Consider the following 16,613-nt stretch of genomic DNA (forward strand, 5'->3'; position numbering starts at 1 on the left):
ACCAATCCCTCCTTTAATGGTTTCAGGACTCATCCCTTACAACAACCAGCCCCAAGGCACTAAACAAACAACCTAATTTGAGGTAGCAAATTTGTCTAATGAAATTAGCCCCAAACTTCAACCAAAGCTGGGCTTTTATTCAGTTTCTAAAATTGCCTCACCATCTCTTAACCAAACTGGCTCTTATCATCACAGCCTGCTTCACTCTTAACCCAAACTCAAACTCCTCACCTTTCAACTTCTCTAAATGACTGTTCCCAATAATGTTGAACCCTTCTTCCTGGCTCCCTGCCATCTGGGAAGCCATTTTTGGGTGTGGTGTCAGCAGCAATCAAGCAAATGAAATTAAAAGAGAAAGCAAACACATGAGAACACAGCTAATCATGCTTACTTTTGCCTTGGTCTCATTAACTTTTTTCACCTCATGACCCAAAATATTTATAAAAATATTCCACAACTTTTCCTGTCCTACAGAGAACCATACTTTGGCAAGGAAAAATATCAACATAAGAAATTTGAAACATTTTCTGATAAAGATAAGCTCCTCTTAGAAGGTGAACACACCCTTTACCTTCAAACCAACTCAGACCGGACTTATTTAAGCACATTTGGGCACTAAAAGTAAACTGCAATTGACAAATGATCTGAAAGCATTAGCTGCAGAAACCATACACAATATCAGGATTGCACATTTGGAGGAAATTTGGCATCATATACACAATGACAACAATCTAAGCAGACATGTATACAGGTCTGGTATTTTCCACACGACACAATATCATATTAAAAATATCCAACCTAGCAAGAAAATGAGGATTCCAATTTGGTGATAGAGTTCTGGTGTTAAAAGTTTATGGGAATTCAAGTTTTTATGCTCAGTTACTTGCATACAAGCCTCTCTTTAGTACAGACCTCTCTTGCATAAATAAACGTATAATTTCCAAAAAAAACGAACTTTCACTAGTTGAGATATAACCAAATCTAAACTTCCACCATTTACAAGCACATTAACTCATCAACTCTCCATTGAATTGGGATCTTTTTGGACTACCAATATACCATATTCTTTCATTGCTATGAATATCAAAATGATACAATAAACATTCATGTTGCCATCTCAATATAGAAACAAAACCAAACAAAATTGCCCATCCCTGCTGCTGATCTAGGTAATATACAAAACATGAAACAAAAATCACCACATGGTAATGACTTCGTAGATGGAGAGCAAATATTCAGCATAAAGGTTGGAAGAACAAACGATGGCACTCTCAGCAAAAAAAGAGAAGAAACTGTCACTGGCATCTTCACATGAGTTTGAACAGGACTCACACGCTCATTCTAGCTCTAGTGTAGATGGTGGGACAGGTGATGCTGGGAGGGGGCCTCATCCACGCGTCCGGCTCTTTTTTCGTCTTGTTTTCTTGACTTTCTTTTCTGGTCCCGTTATCTCAACTGTCTTCTGCCTGAGGATCACAACAATTAACGAAATGTTTGTTTCAGCACAAATATTCAAGGCAGCAGACCACATAGGGCACTGTAGTCTATGTGAAAAGACCTCTTACACAATCAGGAAAAGCAGCAGTCAAACAACAAAATCGCCATCTCTTCAGAATATGGAAAATCATAAATAAATAGAAGATAGAAGAAAAAACTCATAACGGGATCTCTCAAAGAATAGGAAAAGAAATAACTTTGCCTAATATCAAAAAAAAAAAAATGGGATAGCTCAAAAAGACATGACTCGCTCTGGATTCTTAAGATAAATCTAACAGCTAATTGGAGTCATTTCCCAAACATTCATGCATACACATTATATGAGCATATTCACCAGGAAACATGCTGCACTCTGGCTCAATAGGATATCTAGTCAAAGAGCATTCAAAAATGAAGTACACTAACCGCTTCAGGAACGTTATTTGTTCATTGGGCTAAGTTTAATTCATCATATACTGTGAAGTCAAACCCAAAAAGAAAAAAGAAAAGGAGAGATATGGAAATGAAGCAAATATTTTCAAATGCAATAATACTTGCACTGTATCACCTCATCACATTTCAACCAGACACCAGAGCAATTGAACAGCAACACGATGGACTAATTCCATCTCAAGCTGATGAATGTTCCAGAAATTGACACAAATTCCACCTTCCAAGTAACTTTTAGATTGCCCCAAATTGTGATACTGAGGTCTACCAATGCAACAGTGCTGTTTGTTTGTAAAATTTTTCAACTTTCCAATTTTGAAGAATTTAGGTGCATGCTAGGAATCTAATTTAAGCAGTGCAGTAAAGTGGGATATAGAAGTCTATAGATTGAGCTGTTTATGATAAGAGGCACAATACAAAATCTTTTATTGCATTTGCTTATATTTCAAGAGACATGGGCAATATGCCAGTCATCATTGGTTGATGCATGTTACCAGTAGTGATACATGTCTTAGCAATGGTAGTTAAGTGTATTACCAGTGGTTGATACGTGTCCTAAGTTATTACATAGGCACTTGCAAGCATCAAAGGAGAAGTTGGGAGCAAGGATAATAAGCTGTAAATGTAGTCAAAATATGCTAAAACCAAAATGAGAATTTCTTTTCATCTTTGGGCACAGCTTATATATCAGAAAACAAAGAACTTGGACACACCAGAAAGAAAGAAAATATAAAAGTTGTACACAAAAATAAATAAATATAAAACTTTCAGGCCTGAAATACCAGATTCAAGGATTTCTTACGGATTCAAAATCTTCAAAGCATTATGCACTGCATGAATAACCATTTTCTTCACCTGTTTCAAGTACAGCAGAAATCAGAAACCCGTATATCTAAAAGGGTACAGTTAAATACTTGGAAAATAAAAAATTTCACAAAGTAGAGAACTAAAACAAATAACGTCAAATCCTAGTTATTGGTACTGCAGTACATGTATTGCAATTAATCCCCTGGATTAGAATTACATTGATGCACACCAGAATTGATCATATACTTTCCTTACAAGAACAGTGATCTTGAAAGAGTGATTCTCCTATGAAGCTGTACAAGTAGTTTAAGTACTATAGTACAAGACTCCAACCCATAATGGCATATAAGGCAAACAAGAAGGCATGCAACTTGATTATCGTAGCATCAGCAGAGGTGGTAATGAAGAGTTAAAGGTAGTTTCATGGTCCAAACAGGCAAAATGATGGTCATGCCCGCATGGAAATGATGCTGGTGGTTCCAACAAAACATGCTGCGGTTGGTGCAGTGATGTCCAAAAGCTGGTAGCAGCTAAGGTGTAAGGATTGTAATTAACAATGTGATAACCGCTTTTACTAAAATTATAGAACACTATAAATTGAATGTGAAAAAAATATGTAGAGAGAAACAAAAAGAAAGCTTGAGTATAATGCTATGAATAGGAAGCAGACATCAACATTTCCTATCAAAGACATCACTGGCAACACAAGGACAAAGAGTTGATGACATATTATAGAAAGAAATTAGACAAAGTACCTCCAATTTGTCTTCTTTAGCCCTATGATTTTGGGGAAGCGTGCGAAATTCTTCAGTCAATCGAACGCACTCACCAACATTTTCAGGTGAGACAAAATCAACTGCAACCTTTATACATGACTGTTGAAATAATAACAGAAACAAAAAACCAGTAAATTGATCTGATCAATATATCTCAATTCATATTATTAAAAATAAATAAAAAAGAAAGAAAGGAAACAAATATCAAACCCACAAGTAGACACTAGCAACGAAACAGGCTTTCTAAGGTATCCGTCATCCAAAACAACAATTTTTAGTATCTTTAGTTAAGATAGAAACTCATTTAGAGCAACCAAAATTTCAACATTTAGAGCAATAAAAAATTGAAATTCAATTCTCAACCTTTTCATTTTGTTAGAGAATATGTTTATAAACAGAAAAATCATCCATTGAGCAATCAAACATCATGTCCAGCTAGTTCTTTAAAAGTATTTGTAATCAATAATGACAATTCACAGCAGTTATTAAGGTTAAATGGTTCAAAATATTAGGATTAAAATACCATAATCCCATTTTTCAAAAGCGACAATAAACGAATGCAAAAAATTAAAGCACAAAAACATACTAGATTTATAGCAGTTCACTTTCAATATGAGAGTTACATCCACTTGCAAGCACTACAAATTTTCACTATGATGAAAAAGAGAAATTACAAGAAAATCACAAATGCCTCGCTCCCTAGGTTTCTCTCCGCGTTTTTCTATCTCTCTCAATTACATACACAAATTCACCAAGTCGACTACCTTAAATACAACAAAATTAGGGTAACCAAATTACATGTGTAAAATCTCCAAAATACCCCAACATAAAATACCCTTACAAAATTTTGTGCAATCCACATGTTGTTTCTACATAGGATCAATCTACATTAGGACAAACATTGTCAAGATAATAATTAGACTTTACACATCTTAATACAAAATACCAACTATTCCACTTTTTAAGATTAGAATCAACAAAAAGAACCAATGTTTGGGTGGGCTTCATGCAACCAAACCAATGTCTAATGCCATTCGGTATTTTGTTCCTAACACAAGGAACTAAGACTTGCCCATTGTAAAATTACAACATCATGATTTTAAATGAAAGAAAAACCATCAAAAAATATGTACCAAGTGTTCAACACATCAGCCAAGTGTTGTCATCATATAAAGTAAAATTTTTTATTTTTGCAAATATAGTCTTGTTCATAAAATAGTGTAGAATGGGTCCAAAAGTTTTCTAGAAGTGTTAATGAATGTCTCTAATCCCACTTAACAAAGGTCATTGATGGAATTACATGTGCTATTTAGTGGAAAAACATGTCGTATATCCGAAACTCATCAAGGCATCTTGGCCTTTAATTATGATATAAAATATTAAACTATTTTTTTCTTGTATCAGAAATGGAGAAATATTATTGATGAGGAACAAAAGAACACAAGCAAAGATGAGACATATTTCATGGGGAGAGAGAACTAGAAAGCTAATACCGACCCACCAAAAGACCAGCCACCAACTAAAACCAAGCACATGAAACGGGGGCATAAAGATTGCCCTCCAATCCAAAGATGTGAAAATTATGCAAATTTCCTTGCCAAGGAAGCTCAAAAAGATATATCTTGGTTACCCTTAAAAACTTGGAATTCCTACCAAATAGTGGCAAGCATTACAAACAAATACTTCGCATGTTACCCTATCAAAACCTTAAAAAGAAATTACCACCATGTCTTGTGTCTCTTTCAGAACCACCCACTTTTAATTACCAAAGATCCCTTCCTGCAGGGTACTTTAGCAAATATGGTCCATAGGCTTGTCATTGTCCCAACCAAGGATGCATCTGTCAAAACTCATAGCAATATAAGGTCTCCTACTAAGAGCACATCATCATAATTCACTTTCTTGTGACCAGCTATCCAAATGAACTTAGCTAGTAAAAAAAGGGATGGAATCACCTTTTAAGAAAAGAAAAGGAATTACTTAAAAGAAAACAAGAACCTATTATGTCCAAAGACCAATCTCATCCAAAAAGAGCAAGGGTGGGGGAATGACAAGGAGGATCTCATAATATCATTAACCACTATGGCTTTTTCACAAATCAAGGAGCTAAAAATGGGAGTTCTTACAAGCAAAAAGGATTTGATAGGTGGGTGTCTAATTTTACCATAATTGTAAAAGGCACGCTTACAGAATGGCTAAGCCCAAGGCTCAACCACTTGTTAGTTATAAGGTCTTCCTTGTCAAGGCATACACCTTGCTAGAAAGGCATGACCCTTCGATTTTGTTTTCTTTCTAAACATTTTTATTTTTAAATTTTCTAATTGTGTATTGAAATTTGTGCAATTTCATTATTATTTTGTTAAGTGCTTTTAAATATTTGGAATCTTGAACTTTTTGTATAGTTTGACGATATGTCCTTCGTTCCTAGAGTAATTACAAAGTACCCATACATAAACCAAAAGCAAAAATGAGTTCTTTCCTTCTCTACAAGGACATGTCCACAACAGGGCTAAAATGAAATTGTCTAAGAGAGTTACAGTAGTTTGAACACAAACACAAGAGGATTTACCTAGCATATGCAAAGCATTAGCTACTATCTCAAAATGGTGTAGCCCTTCGTTTAACCTTAGTTATGGTAGAAAGAAAACCAAGCCACTGGAGAAGTCAATATAATGGTTTGAATCACTTGCATATTCATCCATCCTTTACTTCCCAAAATCATTTTTTTTATAAGTACACAAATAATATAATAATAAAAATAAAAATAGAAAAGATTGAAACTCACTAACATACACTCGAAGTATACAAAGGAAACCAACTGTAAAGAGAGAGGGAAAAGAAGAGCAAAGAACAAAACCACTTGCCCACAACTACTTAGCTCCTAACCAATGTACAAAATCGATTAAAGACAAAGGAAATCCTTCTACATGAGTCCTAACAAGGTCCAATAAGGAAAACAAAAGAGTAGACTTAAGTGTTTGATTCAAAGTTTCTACATCTTCAAAAGTCCTCAGATTTCTTTCAAACTAAATGAACAAAAAAAGTCACAAAGGGGCAATTAGCCAAGCTTTCTTCCATTTTTTTCCAACTTGTGCCCCACTCTAACTTAGCAATGTCAATCTAACCAAAGAATGCATCACCCACTACAACCCAAATAATGAGAAAGTCAATTTTCACAAATAACCAATTGTGACACCATGAAGAAGCAAATGGTTGATGGACTCCTCTATTTTACACAAAAAACATTTATTTACTAGAGCAGTCCCCCTTCTTTTCAATCGTAAGTTCCAAACCAAATCTTCCCAAAATCAATTTTAGTCTTTTCTATAATGAATTGTGCACATAATAACTCAAATTTGTTTCTAAGATTATGCCCTTTGGGATTACCCTTTTGGACTTTCTATTTACCTAAAAGTTCCACATCAAAGTTGTGTTTTCATTTCATAAATAATCTTATTTAATTAATAGTTTATTTTGTATAGATAAATAAGAATAAATAAAATATATAGCATCACCTTGAAAGAGGTGAACCCTATCATCAAGAAAGAATAAAAGAAAAAGGAAAAAAACAAATGAAGGCGAAGAATAGGAAAACAAGTTTAGTCCAAACATTATGCTCTCTCAAAACACAAGAAAAAACAAGTTGCACTAATAGTTTTAAAAAATGCACTTAAAACGTGCCTATGCCCAAGGCACAACCACTCTTTAGAGCACCTCACCTATTGAGGCATACGCCTTGTTAGAGAAGCATGTTTGGCCTACTTTACTTTTCCTTTTTAAACACTTCATATTCTTAAAATTTTCAATTGGATATTGAAATTTCTATGGTTTTTTTACTACTTTGTTGAATGCTTTTTTAAATTTCTTGAAATCTTAAATTTTTTATTGATTGGATTAGATTTTAGATCATATTTTATAAAATTGATGTGCATTATAAAGCACTTTTCACTTCTCTCAGGCAAGTGTCCAGTGTTGCACCTTGCTCCTAAGGTGTAAGAGACTTTTGCTTCTTAGGTGCTCCTTGCACCTTTTAAAAATCTGGTTTCACTTTCACAATAGAATAAGTAAACCATAAAAATGAAGTTGTTGATAAGAAAGAACATCAACCCTTTTATCCTTTGAAGATCCTCCTATTGTTTTGCTCCCTTCAAATACCCAATTTCAAACTTAGAAGTGTTAACCTTCACTTTCCTTTACCTCTTTTGAATGCCACTATCATGTCAACAATAAAAAGCTTCTTTCAAAGAAAAGGTTAACAACTCACATGATAAAAAACAAAAATAATAAGCCAAAAAAGAGATGATTCCCCTCAACCTATCAACACATGCAACAACATTAATTCCCCAAAGTCCTATCCCTCCTAAATTCATCTATGATGAGAATCTTCTCCGGTTGGGTATACATAATATATATATATATATATAGTGAATTCAATACTTACAAGAATATCATTTAAAAGAAAGCTCCAGATATCTTACAAAAACAGTTATTTGCAATATGGCCTATGTGAACAAAGCCACCATGAACCACCAAATTCATAGATAGTAGTGGGTTCTACACTTCCAAGCAGACTGGCCAACTAATGTAGCAAGAAAGAGATGTCTTCTACTTGGAAAGTAATAATTAAGCCTCAAAATTGTCATGATACTCTAAGAGACCCTCAAAATCATTCTTAGTTAACTAGTTTCTCATTATGCTACCAGCAAGTATGTTAGTCTTGGGCTTGACTCTGCTTGGATTAACAAATTGATTGCTAGTCCACCAGCTATAGAGAGCATTATAATAGCTTTTAATCCTCTCTCTCCCAGCTGCAATGTACAGACTAAGGGAAATTATGATAAGCATGGTAAGGCATATGGATCACCCACGCAACAGGGAACACCACATAAACTTTTAAAGGGTCAAGCCTAGTCAACAACGCCTCTGACGAGTTTAGACAATGGTGGGACCCCACATCATGCACCCTAGAGCTGAACTACTAAAGATAAGTTTCTCCTGTGCCAGGAATTTCTCTAATACATCTAGATGCATGTTCTACGTGCCCCTGAACACGTCTATCATTTTACAATAGCTCACAAGCAACCCACAGAGTTCAACCTGCTGAAGAATTCTGTTTCTCTCACCACAAACATTGGAAAATCCTTCACCAATTCAACACTTTCCAATTCCAATTTGAACTAGCTAAAGCTTGACCAAACTTTAATACGATGAACTTGAATAGAAAATACTCAGCTTGGTCCCATGCAAAAACTTCCTTGGGCACTGTTATATCCTGCAATAAATAGAAACATCCTCCACTCCAATATAGGTTTCAAGTTGAAGAATTTGCCATCCACTTCTAGTCCAAAGCTCAAGAAACACCACAGACTACTGAGTATCACAAATTTGATCTGGACTCAATTGTTTGAATACAAACCTTCTTAAGGTAAAAGCATCCAAACAAAAATGATATAGCATCCGTATCTAGATGCTATGGATTCACATAAGTGGAAATTTGTGCTTGTGCATGTATGCATGAGCATTCAAACAAAATTGATATAGTATCTGCATCTAGATGCTATGGTTCACATAAGTAGAAATTTGTGCTTGTGCATGTGTGCATGAGAATGGATTGCAAGAGAGAAATTTAAAGTTAAACAATTTCCCCTTAGCTACTAGTTCCAACCTCAAGATATTCCACAAGCCATTTTATCAAGTATTAGAGATTTCAATGGTCTCAATTGTTACAAAGCCATAAACATCCAAACAGCCTGATAAAACATGTGGATTCAGATGCCAAGAGAGCCACATTCATGTGCACCATCAAGTTGATGTATGTTGTGGCCATTGAAACCTAGGAAAAAGCGTATGAGAGATGAAAAGTTCAATTCTGTGATGTCATAAATACTAAGCAAGCAATTTGAATAATTCACAATCAAAGTTCAAGACTAGTCCATTAGTACAAGAGACACATGTAGTTGTGATAGCAAATATCATCATCCCTAGATGCCAAAAATCATCATTGCAATTTGGCAAATCCCTAAAGACCAACAATTATCATTGTTTCTTTAAGTCTATAATAATCTGCCTCTTCAATTTTCTTAATTATATAATTTGATTTATACCGCTCCAGTTTCCTTAATTATATGATGTGATTTATGTTTTAGTTGGGAAACCTAATATGCATCACAGAACAGTTTTAAGGGAAAGGGAATGTGAACAGAATAACATCAGTCATAAAAAATGAAAAATCCTCAAAATTTTATTTTTACCTTTAAATTTCTAACTTGATGAGGACAACCAGCAGGAATGAATACTGCATCTCCGAGATTTTGGACAAAAGTCCATGGTTCAATTCCTGCATAACAGCAAACAAGGAGTACAACCATAAGAAAGACGGTATTAAATGCAACAAACCAAAATGTAATATTATATACAGACCATATTCATCCTTGAGCTTCCTTTTGTGCTCAAGAGTCAAGTAAAAGGTTTGGTCATGAATAGGGTGAACAACCTGTAGCAAAAAGAAAACAAGAATTGTAAAAACTTACATCTATATATGATCAGGGGAGTACATATATCAGATTCCAGCATGATAAAATAATATATAAGAACACATGGCACTCAAGCATGCATGTGGCATCCAGCATCCTTATTCTTTTGTTTGGGACATGAGCTGAATCTATGATCTACAAGGTTCATCAGTCATTTATCTTTAGGATTTTAATAAACAGAATACCATTTCTTCAATATCAGTTTCCAGTTCTTTATTCTACTACTCCATTCAAAAGGATGTTTGATGTCTTAAATGAATCAAACAATGAAATAGAGTCAATCAGTAGTGCCCTGCAGAATCCCATTATTATGATATAAAACGACATAGTAGATTGGACTATTTAAGCCCACATGCATAAATAGAATAAAAAGATAATACCCAAAGCAAAGAACCACACAAGAAGTAATCATTATTGTAATTAGATGTTGGAATTGAAATAGCAAGTGATCATAGAATTCATCAGGCGAGCTATTACCTGCTGCAGTGGAAAACAATGTATGTGCCTGAATTGCCTAAAGTGCTTCTTAAGATATTCCTGCAGCTTAGGAACATCTTGTCGACGGAAAATGTCCCAAAGAGCACCTCCCTCTGCAGGTTTCTCCCCTGCCAACCTATTTCCTGAAATTGCAGAAGGTCCACTAATCTTCTTACTTCCATCTTGACCCACTTCTGCTTCTTCATTCTTTTCAGAACCTCCTGATATACTTTGGGGACCACTGGATGGTGACGGTTGCTTCTCCTCAACATCTTGGTTTTTTGTCTGACTATCTTCCAGATGCTCCTCCTGATCTTGAGCACTATGCTGTGCTTTCAACTTTTCTATTTCAGCCAGATTATCAGATGGAAGGGTTGCCTCAGCAGTATGAGTTAAAACATTAACCTGAAACAACCAATTAGGATCTGAGATCAAAGAAAAGGTATGCAACACTTCATGAAACTAGGCAAAATTAAGTCCCTATATGCATCCAATGAAAGAGGATAGAAACATAAACACTTGTTAAAAAACGAAGGGAGCAACACCAGATGTAGCGTTTTCATCCATTATTTTCCGTTAACATTTGTTACTTTTTAATGATCTTGTAATTGATTCTAAATAATTAATCAAATACTAGTGGTGAAAAACAAGAATAGTTATAGCAGTAGATAGCATAAAAAATAAAAAAATAAAAAAAATTGCCGTTATTCCCACTCTTACATACCTGCATACCAAAGCAGTCGAGAGAACTATTATGATGGCAGCTTGGCAGCTATTTTATATAAAGAGTGAAACAATTCTATCCTGAAGAAGGCCTACCCCATCTTATTTTGGTTTTAACTTGAGCTAGGTGCCCCTGAGACAAGCATGGATTTGCATATGACTACTATATTTGCAGCTTTACATTCTATAACAAAAATATCTGGCAGGTTGAATAATGATGAGGCTATATGAAATAAAGTTAGATGGCCACTGTGCATATTAAGAAGGAAAGAAAATGATTGTGCAAAGATGCACTGTGTTTGGGCCTGTAAAATACTTCCAGCCGGTGCTTGTCAGCCCAGCTGAGTGAGGCCTCATCAACTTCATCTTTTAGCTGATGGGACAAGGGGAAGAAGAGATGGTTCTTTGCAATCATTACTTCCTAACAGAAATCCTCGAGTAGTGAATGCTGAACAGAATGGGCAACAACAATGAATTTAAAAAACACAGGAATAAGAAAAGAAACTAAGCATACTGCATCAGACATATCACAATGAAGCTTTGTTACAGAGTCTCCACGACCCAGCTCCTGAGCAACTCCATATGCTATATATGTCTTGGGCCCCAAGTCTGGCTGTAGACTCCCTTTTGGCAATTTGACAGCAAGATTGAGAATGCCATCAAATGGATGTGTATAATCCTTAAACGGAAGGCAGCTAACAAATTCAGCATGATGGCGCGGTAAGCGCTCCTTGAATAAAGTAGAGGGTGGCCAGTCTTTCAATTTAAGTATCTGAGGCCACTTATAACTATCAAACCGACCAGCCGAATATCCTTTAAAAAATTGATGAATATTAACTGCTACCTGCATTTTTTACAATATAAGATCATTAATTGAACTTGTTATATAAATTATAGAAAATTGACAACCACATTTAAATATCTACTGGATCCAAGACAGATTTTACGAGAAGAATATAATTGTTTGAAAGTAGTAATAATAAAGAACAATAAACAGTGTAAAATAAGCCAAATCACAGGTTAGGTGTACATCCAAGCGACTAACTTATAGATGCCCATCCCTGAAGAACAATTTTTAGTGATTTACAAAAGTTAGTAATCCCATGTTAAGTAATAAAACGAAAGATCCTTAGCAAATGAAGATTGAGAATGGTTAAGAACCAAATCTGGAATTAAATGAATATTGATTAGAGAAGCAAACATAGAACAACTAAATAGTAATGAATCACTCTGGTTGGAGACCGACTGGAAAGACAAAAGATAGGAGGCACCTCACACCAATCCAAGCAATCCATGGCTGTCACTTCCAAATGTTGAGCATGATTGGTATTTGTAATCTGACGAAATGCACGCCACATGACCATTGGCTCCCAACTCAGACCAGATGTATTTTCAAGTACATCTCTTACAATTATTGGCTCGCCTCTGAGCCAATGCCACTGGAAATGCTTTAAATCCTCATCCTGAATATCAGTGGCTTTTGGGCAGTACAAATAGTTATCACTGGAATCATCTCGGGAAGCTCCTTTTCTTAACTTACTGTTGTCAGTGTCATTGTCATCCGCAAAGTTCAAACACGAGCAACACTGTTGAGGGTTTCCAGAAATATCCATAAGTTTGTTACTGCTTGCTATTTCTTCCGCTTCCATTATCAAACCCAAAACAAAATTTTCCTCTAACATACATCTCAATTCTAGTAGTCCCTGCCCACAACCACCCAAGTTCTTTGGAGGGCAAGGGATGCTACCATTTTTATTTGCTTCCCACCCAGACATTGACTTAGCATGATCCTTAGCATTAGCAGGAAAATTCAATTTTCTCTTTCTCCTTGAAGACTCAGGAAATCTAGACTTATCACCATGCAAGTAGCCTAGTCCTGGGGAGTCAACATGCACAATCACTTCCTCCTCACCTCCCTGCAGGTGGCCATCACGAATCTCCCGGCAGCAAATAAGGCAGAGGTCATAAGAACAGTTGGGACAGCTTCTGTGGAAGTCAACAATAGAAGTTCTACAGTTGTCACTGCAAGAAAATATAAAAAATGTTAAAAAAAATGGAACACTAGATTCTTGAAGAGTAAAGCAATTGCTGAGGGGACAAGTTATTCCTGGAAAAGGCCTTACCAGTATGCACGCTCATTCTTGTTGCAAACTACACGCTGTATCTTTAGCTCTGATGGAGATAATCCTACCACAAGGAACACCAATCAGTATCTAGAAAACAAAAATTAATAACTGCATGTAAATTGTATAAGAAGGAAGCTAAAATAGAAAGAACAGATGAAGATGCCCAGTATAGTTATTGACCAACTAACTTGCAGAAAGAAGAGAAGAAAGCCCCACTTATATAGTGACTTCCAAATGGCATGGGCAAATCCATTATGTATCTAACAGAGCTTGCATTTTACATTTTTATCACAAGTAAATGGGTTGCAAAACAGAAGTTGCATCCCAAGCAAATTCTAAATCCCACCTGCCATAAGGCCCATAAGGAAAAGTACCTTGTATCTTAGCCTCAATCTCCTTCTCAAGCATCTGTTCTTGATTAAATTGTTTCAAAAACGGGACAACTGCTTGTAGCAAATACCTAGAGTGCTTAAATTTCTCCTCATCACTGAGCTTCATTTTCAAATAGTCCAGTTCAGCCATTTTCTACAGCGAAGCACACAGAATAAATCAGAATTCCATGACTAAGGCATCTTGTACATACCCTCAAATAGAAAAACTTACTTTAAGGGATCCATCACATCTTAAGCATGCTTTGCAATTGCAGTTCCCACTACAAAACGGGCAAGACTCAGCAATTGCCTCCTCTGACATGTGAGGATACCTACAGAGCAGAGTAGGACAAGGTAAAAGAAATAATTGATTGGGTTACTTTACTCGAATGAAGGCACAAAAATGAAAAACGTAAGCAGTCCAAATGCTATCTTTATAGATGAGATATAACTACAGATGAAATTGAATTAACTAAACAGGGATTGTACTTACCAGAAGCAAATATTAATAGAAATCCAACTATAGCCTAAAACCCAGCAGAGTAAAGCTAAAAAAAATCAAAATGAAACAAAATTAAGCATTTCCAGAAGTAATCCGAACAACTTACCAAGTTTCTAAGCAGGGGATACAAAATCGCTTCCTCTTGCATTTTCGGCAGCGGACAACTCTTCCTTTGTCATTTCTCTGACATTGATGGCACATTAAAGACACCTCTTCAATCCACTGTTGAATCCAAAATCAGAAACAAAGCCACATATCAAAAACATAAACTAGTAAAGAACAATTAGGTAAATTGGGGCAATAGAAGAGCCTTACTTTTGGATCCATCTTCTCCTTACGTGAAAGTTGTTGAGGTACTGAAGACTGAGCTTTGGGAGCCCTCAGGCAATAACCATCACTCATCAAGCTCCTTTCTGAGGGCTCTTTCTCCTTCTCATCATCCAACTTCCCCAATGCTTCATCTTTTGACTTCTTTCTCTTCTGTGTGATTGTCCTTGGCTCAGTCTCGTTCTTGGAAGAGTTTTCTTCACCATTTTCATTTCCAAAATCCTCAGTTTTCATATCATTCTTAGGAACCGCAGGCCCTTTTGTACTCTTTTTCCCTCTCTTCTTCTTAGGTCCTCTTCGAGTCATCTCATCACCATCTTCAGTGTCTAAATCATCACTTTCTTCACCTTTCACTGCCATTGAATCCTTGTCTCCAAAATCTTCCTTCTTTGTTCTAGTTCTTCCCCGTTGCCTCTTCACAGAAGGTTGTTTATCTTCATCACCAATGCCACCCATTTTCCTACCTTTTTTCACCTTTTTTTTACCTCTCTTCTTTACCGCAACTCCATCATCTGAAACCCCACTTTCTACGTTTTCTTCACCATCTTCTTCATCTTTCTCAATCTGGAGATCATAATTTCCCACTAATTTCACTTCTTTTCTTGGCCTTAGGCTACACCTCCTTGAGGTAACACCTCCATTTTCATCAACACCCCTCTCTATCCCATTCTCGTTTTGCTCAATCTCCTGCAATATCACACTTTTTGGTTTTCGGCCGCGCCTCCTCACCAAGACTCCAACATTTTCAGAACTATTAGTTTCTTTGCCTTTCTCACCTCCTTCTCCACTTTTCTCCATCAAAACATCCTCAATTTCCACTTGTTTTAAATCTTCTTGAGCTTCTGAACTTTCATTCCCACTACCACTTTTGCCTTTCTCATCTTTTTCTCTACTTTTCTCCGCCAGCAAATCCTCATAATCCCCAGATTTCACATCTTCTCCAGCTTTTTCACTTCCTTCGTCTTCACGACCACAGTTTTGAAGGCCTTCCCCACCATTTGCTCCCTCCGCAATCTGCATATCCTGATTTTCTCCCGATTCTACATCTTCTCCAGCTTTTCCACCTCCTTCATCTCCAGAACCACCACTTCCCACGCCTTTCTCGCCATTTTCGCCGCCCTTCTCCGCCGCCAAATCCACATTCTCCCCAATTTTCACATCCTTCTTAGACCGACCGCGCTTCCTCGTCGGACCTCCTCCACCTTCAGAACAACCACCAACACCACTTCCTTTCCCTTTCCTCTTCACTTCCGCCTTCTTCCCCGGCTTCCGCCCACGCCTCTTCTTCGGCACAACTCCTCCGTCTTCTTCCACCCTCAGAACCTCCTCTTCTCCTCCGCCATTCTCCGGTGCTTCCTCCGACCTCGGAGGCTTCCTCTCACTCCCTCCATCCGGCGAACCAGAGCTTCCGTCGTCCCCCATTACGCTTTCCCCCCGGCAAATCAGGATTCCGTCCACACCAGATTAAAAAAAAAAAGGAAAAAAAATCAAAATACTAGAGAGAAGAATCTGACATAAAAACTTCTACAAACACACTAAGAGAGAGATGTAGTACGGAAATAACAACACAAAAGCGCATGTGAGAGAAGAAGACAGAGTTTCTAGAAAAGAACTGTTGAAAAGTAGAACTAAATGAGAGCTGCTTTTGAAGAATCTAAAGAGGATGCCTTTTTTCACACGGCTAAGAGCTGCTTTCGGAAACTGAGGGTACAAATTTGAAACGTCCCCGCCAATAACAAAGAGGAGGGAATACTGTATGGATTTTGGGTACAAAAGGTGATGGGCCGTCTGATTCTGTGGGTTGCTGTTTTCTATGCCACGCTCCCACGCGCGTGAGGTTTCCTCTTCTTTGCTGTGCAGAGAGTCGGACTTGACGGACAAGATAAAGATTTGGAGCGCAGGGTTGAGAAAACTTGCGGACTATATGAGTAATATAGGAATTGTTATAGAAGAATCCCAACTAAATGAGTAGTATAGGAATGTGCTTTAGAATTTATTTTTTTTACATATTTAATAATATAATATTTTCTTTTATAAAAGCATTG

The 16,613-nt window shown here is 36.6% G+C and overlaps 1 protein-coding gene across 1 annotated transcript; it reads right to left on the reverse strand.

The window, feature by feature from the left end:
- Positions 1-995: 995 nt before the first annotated feature.
- On the reverse strand, positions 996-16,377 carry LOC117924278 (lysine-specific demethylase JMJ25-like). Its single transcript, XM_034842874.1, has 13 exons — positions 14,557-16,377; positions 14,348-14,463; positions 13,972-14,071; positions 13,743-13,893; positions 13,366-13,429; positions 12,514-13,264; positions 11,757-12,086; positions 10,520-10,924; positions 9,930-10,002; positions 9,761-9,846; positions 3,489-3,608; positions 2,729-2,781; positions 996-1,466 (listed from the first exon to the last, which is right to left on the reverse strand). Exons 1-13 carry the CDS (start codon positions 15,988-15,990, stop codon positions 1,388-1,390), a joined length of 3,762 nt encoding a protein of 1,253 aa, XP_034698765.1. The 5' UTR covers positions 15,991-16,377; the 3' UTR covers positions 996-1,387.
- Between the last annotated feature and the right edge of the window lie 236 nt (positions 16,378-16,613).

The sequence above is a fragment of the Vitis riparia genome, chromosome 10 (assembly GCF_004353265.1).
Source record: "Vitis riparia cultivar Riparia Gloire de Montpellier isolate 1030 chromosome 10, EGFV_Vit.rip_1.0, whole genome shotgun sequence".
Taxonomy (NCBI): Eukaryota; Viridiplantae; Streptophyta; class Magnoliopsida; order Vitales; family Vitaceae; genus Vitis; species Vitis riparia.